The 17121-nt window shown below is 39.5% G+C and overlaps 1 protein-coding gene across 1 annotated transcript in view; it reads left to right on the forward strand.

Moving 5' to 3' along the window:
* The window catches only part of LOC109463506 (sodium-dependent dopamine transporter-like), a 4559-nt gene extending 2323 nt beyond the window's left edge, over positions 1 to 2236 (forward strand). The window contains exons 3-7 of the mRNA XM_019760377.1: positions 263 to 362; positions 497 to 597; positions 798 to 965; positions 1325 to 1508; positions 1819 to 2236. Coding sequence (XP_019615936.1) covers positions 263 to 362; positions 497 to 597; positions 798 to 965; positions 1325 to 1507 — 552 coding nt within the window. The 3' untranslated portion in view covers position 1508; positions 1819 to 2236. The remainder of the gene's footprint in view (positions 1 to 262; positions 363 to 496; positions 598 to 797; positions 966 to 1324; positions 1509 to 1818) is intronic.
* Positions 2237 to 17121: the final 14885 nt, after the last annotated feature.

A 17121-nucleotide genomic window follows, 5' to 3' on the forward strand; every position in this document is an offset into this window, starting at 1 on the left:
ATGACTGTTCTACTAGACCATATCCCTCAAAACATACAAAATCAAGTTTGCAGATCTGGAACATACACAAATTGACAATGATTTTGTCCATTTCTGAAACATTTACATTGTCCTCTAAGTTTCTACACCCATTTAGCACATTCATTTATGTACACATTCCCAACTTTAGCTGTCCTTTGAAACATGTGGTCACTATTTTCCATCTTTGAATTAGTTCTTGTGTTGTACAGTTGAAGTAATTATAATGTTGTGTCTTCTACAGGGAGGGATGTACTTCTTCCAGCTGATTGACTTCTACGCTGCAGCCATCTCTCTCATGGTCATTGCATTTTTCGAAGTTGTTGCCATCTCCTGGATATATGGTAAGATATCATGCAACATTAGAATCGAAAATTCCGAATTCCATATTTCCCATGAAGAGGAATATAAAGTAGATTTTATTCTGTAATGGTTCTCTTCTGAGATGCCCTGAATTATGACATGATGTTATTTTTAGGTGCCAACAGGCTTGCCCGGAATATAGAAGAGATGGCAGGAAACAAACCATGGATGTACTTCATCGTTTGCTGGTACGGACTGTCTCCAGTACTCATTGGAGTAAGTACTCGTACATATTTCTGTTGTTTATTGTTGAATCACATTGCTTACATGTACATTAAATTTTTGTTCATTCACTTTGGAGTATTGATTTCTTTCCTTCAAAGATATAATTTTATCAATTTAGAATCACAGAGCATTAGGAGTAAGTGGGTAAAGTCTGTTGTCTCTGATTGTGTTTTTTTCTCTTTTCTTTTCAGGGTATCATGATCTTTGGGTTCATCCAGTACACCCCTGTGAGGTATGGCGACTACTACTACCCGGGATGGGGGCAGGCGATTGGCTGGGTCATTGCCTCACTTTCAATCATCTGTCTACCAATCGGAGCCATCCATGCATTGCTGAGTGAAAAAGGAGGCTTTGTGCAGGTAGGAAATAAAGACTATTGTTACAAATACAGACATTGAAGTAATGAGATACACAAGAATAGAGTGATTCAGGCAACTGGATAGATTTTGAAAACTGTCAAATGTTTCACTGACAAAATTAGTCTCTGAGGAAAAGTAGTGGATGCTACTTGAAATGTCTTGACAGTTTTCAACATCAATCCAGTTGCTTGAGTAAATCTTTTCTTGTGAAACATTCTATTACATGTATTGTGACAGTTACCTGTCTGTAATGTAAGTCATGAACACATTGTAATATTATTGGTTTTCTTACAGTATCAAAGCTATTTTAGTGCGTGTATAATGTCGAATCTTAAACAAAAATTTTGCTCTTTCTTCAGCGTTTCAAGGCGACCCTGAAGTCAAAGATTCCCGACCGAGGAACGCTCGCGTTTGAACCGGAAGAATTTGGCTCATACCAGAAGAAAGATCCAACTCTCCCGCCATCGTATAACGACATCTCGCGTAATGAAGGCTTCCCCTCAGCCCCACCCCACTCACCGATGGCTGAGAGCGCTCTTTGAGTTGTTACATCAGATTCTGTATCATTCTTTATCTGTAGTACCATAAAACTATACTAAACTATAAAACTAGAACTATCAGATAGTGGAACTCGCTACCACTAAGTACAGTAAGGGCATCATCATTAGTTTAGAGTTAGATGTTCCAGGGTTAGGTGTAACAAGTCGTTTTGTGTAATGTAGCCAGCTGCCGCCGCGCCATGTGCCTGCGAAGCAAGTGTGTTACACCAAAGGGCAGTTATACCGGCTATACAGATACAGAATTCTGATACAGAAAAACAACTGGTATAACTGCCCTATGACCAACTCTTGAGTTGTAACATCAGATTCTGTATCATTCTTTATCTGTAGGGTAGAACTATAATTTAGTATAAAACAGCTGGTATAACTGCTTTATGTCCCACCATAACTTTGAAAGCTCATGGCAGTGGATAGTTATGACTTGTCACATGGAGATAACACCAAGTGTTGTTAATAGCTATCTTGTGAGGACACCCTTGTACGTAGTTACTACTGTATGTATGTAGGTGACTATATATATTTGCACACATGTATGCTTTTGCTGTTTTTTCGACAGAAACCTTACAGTCATGAGTATTGTCAGAAATAAAAAGTTTTTTTTGCTACATGTACTTAGGTCCTAAAGCAACATCGATATTAATGTATTTTTACTAACTAAAGTTGTCTTTGAAACTTGCAGATATATTAAGATGCTTATAGGGTAAGATAGAGATAGAGGCATATGATGATATGACATTCAAATTTCATATCAATGCTCTATATTTTACAAAGTTGCTTTTTGTATTGAAAGTGTAATATCTGGAGCAGGTTACCAAAGAGTAACAGTAAGTATACTTAAATATAAACAGAACTAGAAATCCCTCTGTTTTGTTGACATTATTGCTATGTTGTATAATATTCATAAGGTCAGTAACGTACCATGATATTTTTTTGTATATCTGTTGAAGGCATCACGTTTTTTGTTTTCTTTACAAGTGTTTTACTGGGGTAAATAATCATGTCAAATATTGCTATATTTTGTATTGTGGTATAATAGGTTTTAAGCATAGAAGTAGTGTGTTTGCATGGTTGATTTTGAAAATTGTTTTAGTTTTGAGATAATTTTTTAAAAGACTATATGGTGTAGTTGAACGAGTAACTATACATGTATATATGTCACAGTAGAGATGGAAATCCAGTAGAGTTGGCAACTCTACTAGTAGAGATGGGAATCGTATTTATACGATTCTAGCAGGGCACAGTCATATTAGTTACCTAATTCTAGCAGGGCACAGTCATATTAGTTACCTAATTCTAGCAGGGCACAGTCATATTAGTTACCTAATTCTAGCAGGGCACAGTCATATTAGTTACCTAAAAATGTTTTGGAAAATAGACTGAATATTTTCACACCTCAATCATTACCCAACATCACTCAATAGCTATTTGTACATGCCACTGAAATATAATATGATAAATTTGAAACTTTAGGTGTTCAGTCTATTTAAAAAAAAATGTTCCTTGCTAAAATTGGAGAATATCCTGGTCTAACTCAAAGAATTCCCATTTGTCCTATAAAAGATTAGAATTCCAATGTCTGGTAAGAGAATCTGGAACACTCCTAGTAGATATTGGAGTAAAAACACCAGAATTCCCATCTCTACTAGTAGAGACTGGAATTCCCATCTCTACTAGTAGAGTTCCCAACTCTACTAGTAGAGATAGGAACTCAGTAGTATAAATACTAGGATTCCCATCTCTACTAGTAGAGTTGGCAACTCTACTGGATTTCCATCTCTACTGTATATACATGTATATAGTGTATACATCTCTACTTGTGGATCACTAGTAGAGATTGCCAAAGGCTAATAAAAAAAAGAAAGAAGCAAAAAGATAATCCCTACCTACTAGTACCTACCCTAATTTTTTCAACATTGAAACAGGAAACACAATATGTTTTCCTAGGCTTTAGGGGATGTTGATTTAATTATATGGATGACATCCACGCGGGCGCATGATTTTTCGTTTCCAAAAAAAATTCGACCCTAGTGAAAAAATGAGCGAATATATGTCGTATGTTGCAAAAAAAGGTATTGGAAAACGATACTAATGTCATAGAATGCCGAAATCAATATTCAGCAAAAAAAAAAGAAAATGAGAAATGAAAAGGAAGAGTCTATTATTATTTGCAATACCATATACTACGTGTTTAGTCATTTGTTCAACCTTTATGACCACGTAGATTTCATAATGAAGGAAACTATTTTTTTTTAACTTTTTTTATTCGCGAGCTCGCATCAGTTTTGGGGTTCCTAGAGGATGTCATCCATATAATCAAATCAACATGGCCTTAGTGTCCGTGTTAACAAGTGTAGAGACTGCCCGTCCAGTCCGCATGATTAGGGCCTACTCAGGCCAATGGTTGCTTCAGGGAGTCATTCTCATGTGGCGCCAGGGAAATTGAATTCACAGAAACACGTCGGAACCTGTGCACAAGTGGTTATGTCTTCGTGGCCACATCACCTGTGAAGGGTTTAGAAAAAGATAAAGTTATAAGATTTTGCTCAATCTGTTTCATAACTTGAAAATATTACCTCCAAGCAGATAATGGAACATTCTCTAGTTCCTCTTTTTTGCTAGAACTTCTACTAGTAGAAGTAGCTGCTAGGAGTTTTCCTTGCACCATCTACTTGAAGATTAACTATTTCGTTCTTTCATCTTTCTTTTATTCCTCTTTTTTCTATCGTTCGGTGAAACGTAGATCGTACTTGAGTCCTAGCATTTCCAATAGCGGGAACAATACCATGATCTCACGCCTCTATATGTGATAAGACCATCGATTCTTACCCTTTCTAGTGAGTAGTGCATCCAGAGGGCTGTTAACTGCAAGTCACATTAATAGAGGCTCATTGTGGTCTACCCAGAGGATTGAGAACGCTTCATCCCTCTATACTAATGGCTATCAGAGGTCCCACTTATTAACGGTAACGCCGTTAACTCTCTTCGCAGCGGCGGGACAAAATCGTGCGCTTCAGATCTCTACTGACGCAGTTCACCTCTTAAGGGCACCCTGTGTGTTTTAAGTGCAGGTTTCAGCTTAAGGCCGGTACCTCATTATTGGTGAACGCATAATCCATTAGTACCGGGTCAGCAAACCCTAGGCTCAGGACGCCCACAAAATCATCGGTTAAGTTCCTCGTTTTTGTAAATATACATGTATTTTGTCGTCCTTGGGAATACACTGTCTAAACTAGAAAGGCCAATATTTACTTTGGAGCAAATACAGCGATGGGTTCACCACATTTTACGACATGGCAGGGAAAGAATGAGAAACACAAGGGAAAACAATGATTTACATTGATATAACTATAATATGAAGTAACATACAACTAAAACAACAGTTGGATAGCTATTCCCTACTTTATTGGTTAGGATTTTTAATTGCATAATGCAAACTGTTGATTTTCAAAATAAAAAAAACGTTCATGCCCCGCATTTCAATGCTGGAGCAGGAAAGCTTGAAATACCTACCAAAACACTTGAATACAGACATACTGTCAGTATGGAAATGCTCTGTGCAGGTGTTAATCAAGTTAAATCCCAACAGCCAATCAGCAAGAAATGCGCTGTGCAGGTGGAAATGCTCTGTGCAGGTGTTAATCAAGTTAAATCCCAACAGCCAATCAGCAAGAAGAATAGAGGAAAGCTGCATGCCTATTGGTTGATGCCCTGCATTCCATTGTGATGACTCATGCCCAGACGTGGTAAACACGGCACACTAACACAGTAATACGTTTGCTATAACACAGCCAAAAAACTCAAATAAAACCATTCTAAAAGCCTGTATCACAAAAATTTTAAAAATGCCTAGGGGTATTTGCCCATTGTACCTCCATACCGAATTTCAGGACCTCAGGCCCTAAAATGAAGAAGCTGAATCCATTTAAAGATATGGCAGGAGGAGGAGAAGGAGGAGAAGAAACATCAGAAAAAGCAATATGGGTTCACCACCACTTCGTGGTGTGGTGAACCCATAATAATGAAAATTTCCTCGCGTTTTGCACCGATGCAAGTCAGTTACCAAACGACCGTTACCTTCCAGGAATACCCTCGGTACTGGGACTGTTTCTCGCCCGCCGAAGTGTACTGGAGCTCTGCGGTCAGAAAGATCGGTTGTCAGAAAAAGGAGCCAATGCTTAGCGGAACGCTAACTGCGTTAATGAAAGACCTCTATCAGTCTATGGTGCCGGGATGGATACTGGCTAAGTTTATGCACAGTTTCTAGAGATAAAAATGTACACAGCCACATATATACATACATTTACCACTCACTCACTCACTTACTCAGTCACTCACTCACTCACTCACTCACTCACTCACTCACTCACTCTCTCACTCACTCACTCACTCAATCCTCTTGCACCTGGTTCTGGAGCCGACTAGTGCTTATAAGTTAACCCACGTAGCCATACGTCCCCCAAGCTGAACTTCGAAGCAGACCTTTCTGACATCCTCCACTCAACAACATTCACGTCAACCCTGATGACGCAAATCATTAGACCTCACTTGTACGTTAGTCACGACGCATTCCGCCTACTACAGCCGTAATCCAAGGAGACTAGACTAATTAATCAATTAGCTTTTTATATCAAGCCTTTCCATCTTTATCTCTCGTAAGATTTCAGTTCTGTTATCTGTGTCTTAACATTGAACAAGTAAGAAAACAGACGAATTCCCCCATGACTTTCTTTCGATGTTTGAATTATGACTGGAGCGCTAATTATATGCCTTTATGTAATGGTGGATGGTATTTCACTAATTACATTGCATTTAGATGCGCTCGAGTTTTGATCATTTGTCATAATCACTACTGATTGATCGTTAAAATCAATTTTACATGCCAGAACGGTGCCTGTATGAACCATGTTCAAATCTAAGGAAGCTAGACTTCTGACGCAAGCCAAGTTGATTTGAAGTTGTCACTATATATAACTAAAATGTAGCAAACATGATAGCGAAATTGTCTTAACAGGGTCTAGCTGATGTAATTTGACAGTTGAGAAATTATTTGAATTCATTTTCAAACTGATAAACAAGCGCGTTAAAAGAAGGGGACGGACCCAATTTCAAACGGGGGTGTTTTTTTTCGTTCTGACTGTCTTTAATTGACCGCCAATTGCAAAGCTTCAGAGTTGTGTATGTCTAATCTTATTGGACTAGACAAAATGTACGAAGAATGCTGTTTTACCTAAGTATATTTCCTAAGCAAGGACGGGTATATATTTTCTAAAAAAAATCGTTCTTAGAGGGACCCTCTTTGTGAAAAATCCAGTGTCCCTTGCCTAGCTGCAGTGCTGACAGAACGTCCCTGACTTCGCTCCACGCGCCCCAGTAGCGACCACTTCCCGCCAAAATGGACGGCATCCAAGACCGTATCCGTAAGCTTTCTCTGGAGATGCTAAAGAAATCTGGCATGTAAGACTCCGTGTGTGTGTGTGTGTGTACATGTGTGTGTGTGTGTGTGTGTGTGTGTGTGTGTGTGTGTGCGTGTCGTGTGCGTGTGTGTATATGTGTGTATGTGTGTGTGTGTGTGTGTGTGTGTGTGTGTGAGTGTGTGTGTGTGTGTGTGCGCGCGCGCGCGCGTGTGTGTGTGTCCGTCTTCGTACTACATCTACGTACATTGGTGAGCGTCGTGTTTGTTGGTGTAACGTCGCTAGCGTATTTGCACAGATTCCACGTCCAATATTTATATATAATTATTCTTAGGCTATTTCTTGTTACTGCTTTGTTCAATCGTGTCAAACACAATCGAAGCTTTCCCTTTTCTCTAGGACTACAATGTCTGGTATGTCTCTTTCTCTCTCGACTGGCTATTGCCGGCTTGTAATGGTCACTACTATGTGCTGTAGTATATATGTACTTGAGAAGGTTTTATTTCATGGGAAAGATGCCAGAATTCACCATGCACTTGTCTGCCAATTGAATGTTCGGGTCTCAACTAGTAATGCCAAAGAGCCATTGCTGTATTTCATGCACATAAAGAGTAGGCAGTATACAGTTAGAAAGTATCCAAACCTGTACTTCTAGATAAAGACCACCTGGCCATCGTGGCATTTGGGTTATTTTCCCTTAATGACCCAAGCATAAAGGAATCATGTGTATAGTGGCCACCTCCCTACTGTGACTATTGACTATGTTTTAAGATAACGAAATTGCAACGACAGAAGCAATTATAATGTTTATCACCAAAGTACATGTACATGTTATATTACGTACGCCCACTTGAAATAAGCTAGCGTAAAATGATTTATGATTCTGGGTGGTTATGATTACCAATTTCATCAGTAGTAACTATCTTCTGCACTAGCGCAAGATCAGACATGTAGTAACGTTTCAGGCTTTTTCAAAGGTTTTTACTTCAGATTTAGACCCAAAAAGGCAAGACAATTAAAGTAACCATGACTTGAGGATGAAATATCACTAGGGTTTAAGGTGGCGGGTTACATTGGACTAGGACAGCATCTCTTCTTGCTAAGGCCACAGCAATTTAATTTGTTGGTTCTCGGATTTAAAAATGACATATGAAGCGACAGGGCGAAAAAAAAATAAAAACAGGTGTAGGCATCCTATCATAGCCCCAAATGCTACGATCGGGGCCATGAGGTCAACACAGAAGGCTCGGTTAATATCTAAACAATGAATTTCGAACTTTAAATCAAACCACTACATCGATAGATGGGAAAACTGAAGAAAAGGACTTTCCTCAGCTGTTGGGGGCAAAATAAGAGCATATTTGAGATAATTCAGAGCCAGAATGTTTTTTTTTTCAAATCAGAAAAAAATGAAGATGCGACTCCGAGAACCAAGTTAAATTGGTGTGGCCTAAGCCTAAAACAACATACGAAGAGACAATCTCGATTCACAGGGAGTGAGTACTAACTGACCCGATTGAAGAAGCAGGTATCGTGCTAGCTTCGTGGGCTCAATGCCTAACTAACCATCTCCCTCGTCGTCACGTCTCACAGCCTCAAAGAGAATATTTGCCTGCCAGAAACACGCCAGATTAGTGGCTAGATTAGCGACGGACTTGGAATTGCTTCCAAATTGACTGAAAAGGTCACCCAAGCCGTTTAGATAAGAGAAAGACTAAAATGAGTTTCAAGCTAAATTCGTTTTGTGGTAAGCCTCAATTACGAAGCCTATTGACTCATTTTGATGATAGAATGTATCGTCAATATGTATGATGGACAATTCGTACATTAAATATATTGTCCAAACTGTGAGAGTTTGGAAACTTGTATGTGCATGTGTGCATACTCGTATGCTGTACAGCAACATCAAAGTTGAACATTGCTTGTAACGCGTTACGTCGCGTTTATTTATTCTAATCACGTTATATCATGATACTCTTAAACGTCCAACGTTTGATGCCTTGGAAATATTCCCCCACGGTAAATCATGGTCCATTAGTGGTGCAGAATTATTATCACTCACTAAAATTGCTTCCGTGAGTTATTTATATGCTTGTTAGTTTTAAGGCTGTAGCGACATTTTTACACAAGCCCGTGCCCATCGACGACACTTGGCACTCAATTAACGTTTTTCTTGTAGTACGTATCTCAATTCTATATAGTCTTTTGATCACGCAGTGGTGCAGGCACTAGTACTAATAACAGCGGGCTAGATACTAGTAGTTGTGGTCAACTTCCATACTCTTTCCCATAAGTGCTAGGCAGTTTGTACAGTCGAACCAGAGAATGTAGAGCGAACGATCTACACATTAGGATACAGCTTCGTTTTTTTCTCTCTCTTACACAACAGAGTGGTGTAGTAACACAGTTCATAATACGTGACCGCGGTGACTTTTGTAAAACCCACTTAAGTATACAAGAAACCCGCGCGAAGACGCACTGAAGATTCTAATGATGTCTTCAGTATTCTCGGCGTTGCTTCAAGCGAATTTGATTCACCGCGAGGATTTGAGACGTACTTGCTCCGTACTTCCACCCGGATTACCTAAGAGCTTTCCGGGGCGATCCTGATGGAACTTATCACGGGGCACAGCTCGACGGAGGTACTCTAAACAATGTCCAAGGACGTACATGCAGGAGATGTACTTGCTAAGCAATGATCTGTGACCTTGTCTTTGTAAGAGAGGTTGAACTCTGGTATGTCTATCACAAAATTAGCCAGGTGTAGTTCTCCAAGGGTTTGTTTCTTTCGTGTAGTAAAAAAACGTGGTGTCGTTACAGTCATAGTAAAACTGTATATACTAGACAAGTTGTAGTTTATTCATGGCATATCCACTACCCGCTACACCTTCGCACAACCTCTAGACCGCCTGGAGCACCTCTGGGCCACGTTTGGCGCCATAAAAACCAGAACACTACCGTTTGGCGTTCGTGTCGAGTTATATATGGCAACTTAGTAAACATTGGAAGAAGTCTACCCCATTAGTGGGTCTTCACTAAAGCTACGTTTCCTGGTGTTGTTAACAGTTCGTACATTAGCCGTCCTTCCCTGTCCTTGGTGCTGAAGGCACGGTGCATCAAACGTTGAAACACGTTCTCCACGCCAGTAGTTCCAAATTAAGTTTGCAACCGTTGCTGAGAGAGGGGACTTTCTGATTTTCGTGGCGCCAGATGGCTAAAACACCTTGGAGAGGTACTCTATATGGTCTCAAAACTTATTTTCATTTGATTTGTAAATCATATACGTCATAGTAAGCACAGAAATAGAAAATGTACTAGTTGAAAGGGGAGGGCTGTCCATAGGCCCGGGGCACTGGAGATGTACCATAGGGAGTGTTACGTATTTGCAGCAGTATTTATATGTTCGTAAGACCCAAGAAACTATTCAAACTTCCATTCTAATCATGTGTCAGATTACTGTGTGTGCGATGTTACAATAGCACGTTATCCGTTTCACTATGCAACATTTATATGCCAGAAGTATACCTCATCGTCACCTCAACATCTCAACATGTCTTGTTTTACAAGTTCATTCGCTTGTTTTCTTTGATCTTTATTTTCACATCTTCGTCATAAAAGCTCAGGCAAGCCTTATTTAGCACATCAAAGTGTTTCTTTTTTTATTATACTTCTCGTGTATGCATGACTGATAGTTATTCTTAACCATCTATATTTGAGCGCTAATCTTTGCCATAAATGCGCAGGTTCAATCCATTAGTTACGTAATTTAAAGTTTAATTGATGTGCTTTGGACTGACAATAAATCGTGTAGGGCCAATCGTTTGAAATATATAAGCAAAATGATACCAGTGCTGTTACAAGGTAATAAATTACGTAAAGTAATTTCATTCCTATAATTGCAAACGTATGCGTGACACAGTGAATCTTCCAGAAATTAGATGATTTAATCCTGAGAGCTGTCACGAAGTGAAGTTGAAGTCTTGTTTGTATCAAATTAAAACTTATTTTCTGTTATGTTCGTAAATCGTCCCATTCCTATACGTCATAGGAAGCACAGAAATAGAAAATGTACTACTTGAAAGGCGGTAGGCACGCATGCAATTATGAAAGTTATTTGGCGAAGCGTAATAATTTGGATAAAAACATTAGGATAAAAATCGAGCCGCACTAACTATTTCTCTGACGTTCTTGTAAAATGCTTCTGATGTGATGTTTCCAATGTAAAAAAAACGTTCAATGTATTAAAAAATCTATCTAAACAGTAACACAAGCGAGGCTTTAGATTAAGGGCCAAATAAAATGATAAAATCAGCAGAAAGTCAAAGTTGACTGACATTGACATAAGGGCAATGAACCTTTGCAGGTCGGCCTTGAGATTCCATTTTGATTCAGCTTTGCATCTTACATTTCCTGTGGCTATCAGTTGAGTAGTTTATATATAACCATGTTGTGACATATTCTTTACCCTTTAGCCAAAGAGATCAAGCTTTAATATGTGAGGAAAGCAAACATAAAGAACCTGTTCCATAGTGATGAATGATCTTTCCTGCCCCCCTCCCACTGTTCCCTGCCTTATTAGTAGCAGGTGCACTTCAAGATAAAATATCATTAGTTGCCGGAGAAAAGCAATTGTAAGGCTGAAAATGCCGCCATTATTACATACCTCGTGATGCTGATTAGGGTTGGGCATTTAAAGTTATTTGTTCGGTAATTTTCTACGTGGTTTTCAAGGTTTAAAGACATCCAGATGGCTCAAAGCGGTACCACGAATAGGTCGTGATATAAATCACATGGCAATTCGCGAGACGGAAATATGCTACGGCGTATCTTTACAAGATTTCGGGACTTCTATGAAGGTACTAGATGAGAGGGTCCACGTCCACAGGGGCACCGGCGTCAATAGTCTCCTTGACATTCACGAAATACAGGAAATCATCGTAAAGGTTCACTTTGAGGACAAGTTATTTTATATATGGCCACACCAAGTAAATTTAATGGATGACGTCCGCGCGCGCATTGATTTTGGCCTCTTCCTAGAAAAAAACAAGAAATTTCGCTTCCTGTAACTATGACCAAAGAGTCACGACAGTGCCGCAAATCGTCAGATTGACGTGAAACCCGTAACGCGAAGAAAGTGTCTATTAACAGGACCATCCTGTCAATAACAGAAAATTTTTCACTGTCCACTGTTCCACCTGATTTATTGCTGTTTTGATGATGAATAAAAGACTTCTTGCTTGTTACACTGTGTCACCTCATTCAATTTGTGTCCTAACATTTGTCGTCTCTTAGTACATTTCTAATCTAGGCATCTTGTTTTTAGGGCCCTTCTTGTGTTTTTTTTCGCCCTCTCGCATTAGAATTAGGGTCTCCAAAGGACGTCATCCATAAAATTTACTTGGTGTGGCCTATAAGAAAGGCACAGCTGGTCTGGTTTCATACTTCATTCCTTTATACCATCACGTAGGTGTAATTTTGACAACTTAGCCAGATACGAGTTACTCGTACAACTTTGAAGTTTAAAGTTGTTATATTTTATTTCAGCTGTATTTCACCAAAAACTCATAGACAGATTATATATGGATATTACAATATATGCAATGATAAAATTATAAGCTGTCATAATTGTACATTTTTTAATTATACCTTTGCTTCCAATTCTACGGAAGAGTTTAACAGACTCAGTAGCACACGATATCTTTTTGTGGGGGCATCGTATATATTCAACTCCCTCATCGCAGCCTTGCTAGTATTAAGGTACCGGGTGATTTCTTGTTTTGTGTCAAGTCTGTATGGTTCTAGTATGATTATTCCTTCTTTTCCCAACTCTTCGCGTAGGTTATGATTGTAAAATCTTTCACTGTCGTAACTCGGTGTGTTGGGTACATGTACGTACTACCTTGGGAAATCTTAGACTCTCTTTAAGACAGAAACTATAAATCTAAAGCAAACGAGACCGCAAAATGAATTACCTTCATGACTACACCTATTGTACTCTGCTACAAAACGTATCATCCAGTGCTGCGTTCATTTTTCCTATTCTTTGGTGAAGTTCACTAACACTTAACGGCAAACTTTGATAAAGTTGAGCCCGCGGCGTGTCATTTCGTCCTTCCGCCTGGACACACAAAACTTCAGATAAGCCGTTTTTGCTGTCCCGTGGTGGAGTCTTCATTTCCTCAAACTGTGAGGCTTCTCTTGTACACGCTGGTAGCAATTCCTGTTATAAATCACACTAAGTAAAGTTAAGTCTCTGAAGACAACATAGACGTACTCTCAGCGGAAAACGAGCTCTGTGTGCTACCTACACGGACACTTTGTCAATATTATCAACCTTTGCCAAACACTCGTGGCCAACCATCATCTATCAGTATCAACATTTCATACTTTCACCCTGCCTTTTTTGTACTTCCTAAAGCTAAAATCCTTACTTCAACTTTCTCAAAATAAAGCAATCCATAGACGACAAAATATGCGTTGCGTTTGCTAGACACACACCATATGTTCAATCTCCCTTCTGTTCAAATTCCTTTTTTGCTGCTTCATACATTTTTGATGCTGACTTTTATAAATTGTTATACGTCGTATTCCCGTATGCTTTCCTTTCTCTTCGTAATGCCTTGAGATTATTATAGAGTGTGGAAACATCTTGCCATGTGTCGTAACGGTGTGTGTTAAGGGAAATCTTGTAGTCTCTAACGACAAGAAACCGTAAAAAAAAGCTCAACCTTGAAATGCTCGTAACCGTGTGTTAAGGGAAAATCGTATGTTCTCTAACGACAAGTAACCGTAAAAGAAGCTAGACCTTGAAATGCACCATTCCACGAAATGCCCCCAGCCATGGTACAATGCCTCCCACAACGGGACGCCTCCTCCAGCCCTCTCGGGAAAGGTTTCTCCGACATTTAGTTGTAACCAGCTTAGCCCGGAGCTTGCCATTTGGTAGTCCCACCATGTCCTTCTGCAGTAAGATAAATCACCCGCGTTGTCCAGGAAGGAACAACCGTTTCCTAGAATTCTGAAGATTTATTGTTTGGACATGGCGGGATAAATTTTTTTATTCCAACATTTCATGACATGGTGACGGCACACTCAAGTTATATCAACTTATCTTTTGCCCTCACGAACGCATATAGAGGACAAATACGGAACAGGACAATACTCCTTTTTACTTGAGTTAAGTGAGGAAAGTCGTGTAAAGTGCCTTTCCCAATGGCACACGATCGGTGGCATGTCAGGAATCGAACCGGGGACCTCTTGGTTCCGAGTCGAGCACTCTAAAGCCACGCCACACGATCGACCCCACAGGATGCATGATTTACGACATGAAACTCACAAATTAATTTTTTTGTGTGTTTGTGATAATTACAAACATACTTATAACCACAGACGTTTTGCTAGTCTCACAAGCTTCTACAAAGGATTTGCAGACATTCAATTAATTCCTTAATTCTAAATGCTCCAAGTATTCACTGAAAGCGTTCTGATGCCGAATGACTGATGCTGATGCGATGTGCAGTACAATTTAGTTATTTTAAGCATTATCAATGCCTTTCTTGACAGACTACAGGTACATATTTCAATACATTACATAAGAACGTCTTGTTAGATCAACTCTAGAAAAATTGATTTTACAACTCGAAGGTTTTGAGGACCCAGTAGAATACTGCTTCATCTGGTTACGGGGTTTGCCAAGCTCTGTGAAACGTACAGCTTTGAAGAAATAAGCCGGCCGGCGAACTAGACGTGGGTTTTATGCCCAGACTGTTTTATTCAATGTAGCGAGGAGACTGGCGACATCTTGTGGGGGGCATCACCCTCCCAGTGCGGGGATGATAGGATTGAGTAGAGCTGGAAACGCCGCGGTCTTTGACGAAAGCTCCTGCCTCCGGGACGCTAAGGTAGAATGGTCATGGTCCATACATAACCACGTCTACATGGATGGTATTAAAGAAACGGTTTTAAGAATTTAACGTATGCTGCTCGCGTACTTCAAAAGTTTAGCGCAGGAAATGGAGAACAAGCATTTCCTCTCTGATGAAATGACTGCGCAGTTTAGAACGCATTTGAAGTTGTTGACTGTGGAGTGAAACTTGAAAGAATGGGACCGTGACGCAAACTCACCGTTAAAATACTCCCATTAAAGATAAACGTTTGGACAAAGAATATGGCATCACTTTTGTGACAGACATGACGTAATCTTGGAATAATGAACTAGCATAGTTTACAAATACGTACATGGGATTCTTTGTTAAACAGTGTCGCTATTCGATCAATCAGATTGCTACAAAGCTTTCCTCTCATTTTTCACATCACTGTTGCAGTCAGGTGCTGTCGCCATGTTGATGCCCTAATTATTCGCATATCGATGGATCGTACTTCAAGCATACACAATATTTTTGTTTTATCGGTAACATTTAAAGTATTATTCTCTCGATATTTTTTGTTTCTTTTTTATCTGTAGACATTCGACATAGTACGAGCGCAATTTATTGAAATGCCAAACAGTGACACCAGCACTAGAAACGCACTACTGTATCTTTTGTAGTTCACCATTCATAGCATTTGTTATCATCAAGGTTAGAGTCTAGATGCGAGTGATGTTTAGAGACCATGGCCAGTTTATTTTTATCTAGAAAACGAAGAAACTGTTACTAGTACTTTTGGCGTAAATTATTACTTTAGTGCTCTGCTCTGCTTATGTCAACCTTATAGCTACCACAGGCTATATGGGGCATTATCAGATTTCGACATGTATATAAAAATGACATTCTGTGGACTCTTTGAACTACAACTATGTAATTTCGTCGTACCGGCGCTTCAGTGACTGATAACACGCTGGCAATTAAAGCGAAACCTGCCTGCCGGAACCTAGATGGAAATTCCTCCTGCAGGTCCAGACATCACTAGATCTTGACTGACACTAGCGTCTCGTCGGGTCTGTGAATACATATTGCCTGACACGGCTGCAAGGCACGTGTCAACTCTACATCTCCTGGTTTGGGTCAGAGTTACAGAAGCGGTCTAGATCTTGTTAGAGACGTTGAAATTTGAACTCACTTGAACTCTGACTTGAAATTCGCATGCCATATTTCCCACCGCAAAGCATTTGTCATTGGTGAAGAATTCGAAGTAGAGCTTTTTGGTAATCCTTTCCCAGAGCTCATTATTGCTCTGTATGATGTAGAAGGACCTTCAGTATCCATGGGTCAACTCTACATCTCCTGTTTTGGGTCAGAGAAGATTTGGCAGGTTACAGAAGCCATCTTGTTAGAGACTTTGTGAAATTTGAACTCACTTGAACTCTCGCTTGATATTTGCATGTCATATTTCCCACAGCAAAGCATCTGTCACTGGTAAAAAAAGTATAACTTTTTTAGTAGTCCTTTCCCAGAGCTCATTATTGCTCTGTATGATGTAGAAGGAACTTCAATATCCATGGATCATATTTAACAACCTCAATGATGAAACTATTCACGTATATGCTTCATGCTTTGTAGTAATCTATCAAATATCCACAGGTAATCTTTTTCTTGCTTTTTATACGACACATACAGATACGTCATTATTGATATGCGCCTTTCATCCCCTAGGTATAAGGCTGCAGAGGATGGTTCTGATTCAGACCAGTACAGAAAGTTGTCCTTGGGTGAGTATGGTTTTAGGGTAGGGTTACCTTCGTTTTTTTATGTTTTATAAACTCTTCTTGTTTCTTACTGTTTCACCACGCCCCTCTTCTGCTGAATTCTGGTAAGGAGTAGGGTTAAGGTTAGCTTTGCAATTTAATTGTAAAACGTTGAACTTTATTCCAACGCTTAAATTATACAGAGACGGTGGACGATATAAACTCCCTGGCACTTTTGATCACGTCACGTATCAGTTAAGTCTCGTGTGAATAAGGTCACGTGTTTGTAAACGTAACTCTCGCGAGATCACGTTGTGAAGTGATTGGTCATTGATTATCCTGATGAAGGCGACAGTGGTCCCTGAAAATTTGATCTTTGTATAATTTGTGTGTTCCAATAAAGTTCAACGTTTTACTATGATTACTACCAACAAAGATGAACTTTCATGATAACTCGTAATTTAATGTTTCACTACGCCCCTCTTTTGATGAATTCCTTCGGGGTAGTCGCTTTTAATTTACTAAAGTGTATTTTATACATTTCTGGCTGTGTAGATGCT

Source organism: Branchiostoma belcheri, unplaced genomic scaffold (genome assembly GCF_001625305.1).
Source record: "Branchiostoma belcheri isolate BF01 breed outbred unplaced genomic scaffold, Haploidv18h27 scaffold1, whole genome shotgun sequence".
In the NCBI taxonomy this organism is placed as follows: domain Eukaryota; kingdom Metazoa; phylum Chordata; class Leptocardii; order Amphioxiformes; family Branchiostomatidae; genus Branchiostoma; species Branchiostoma belcheri.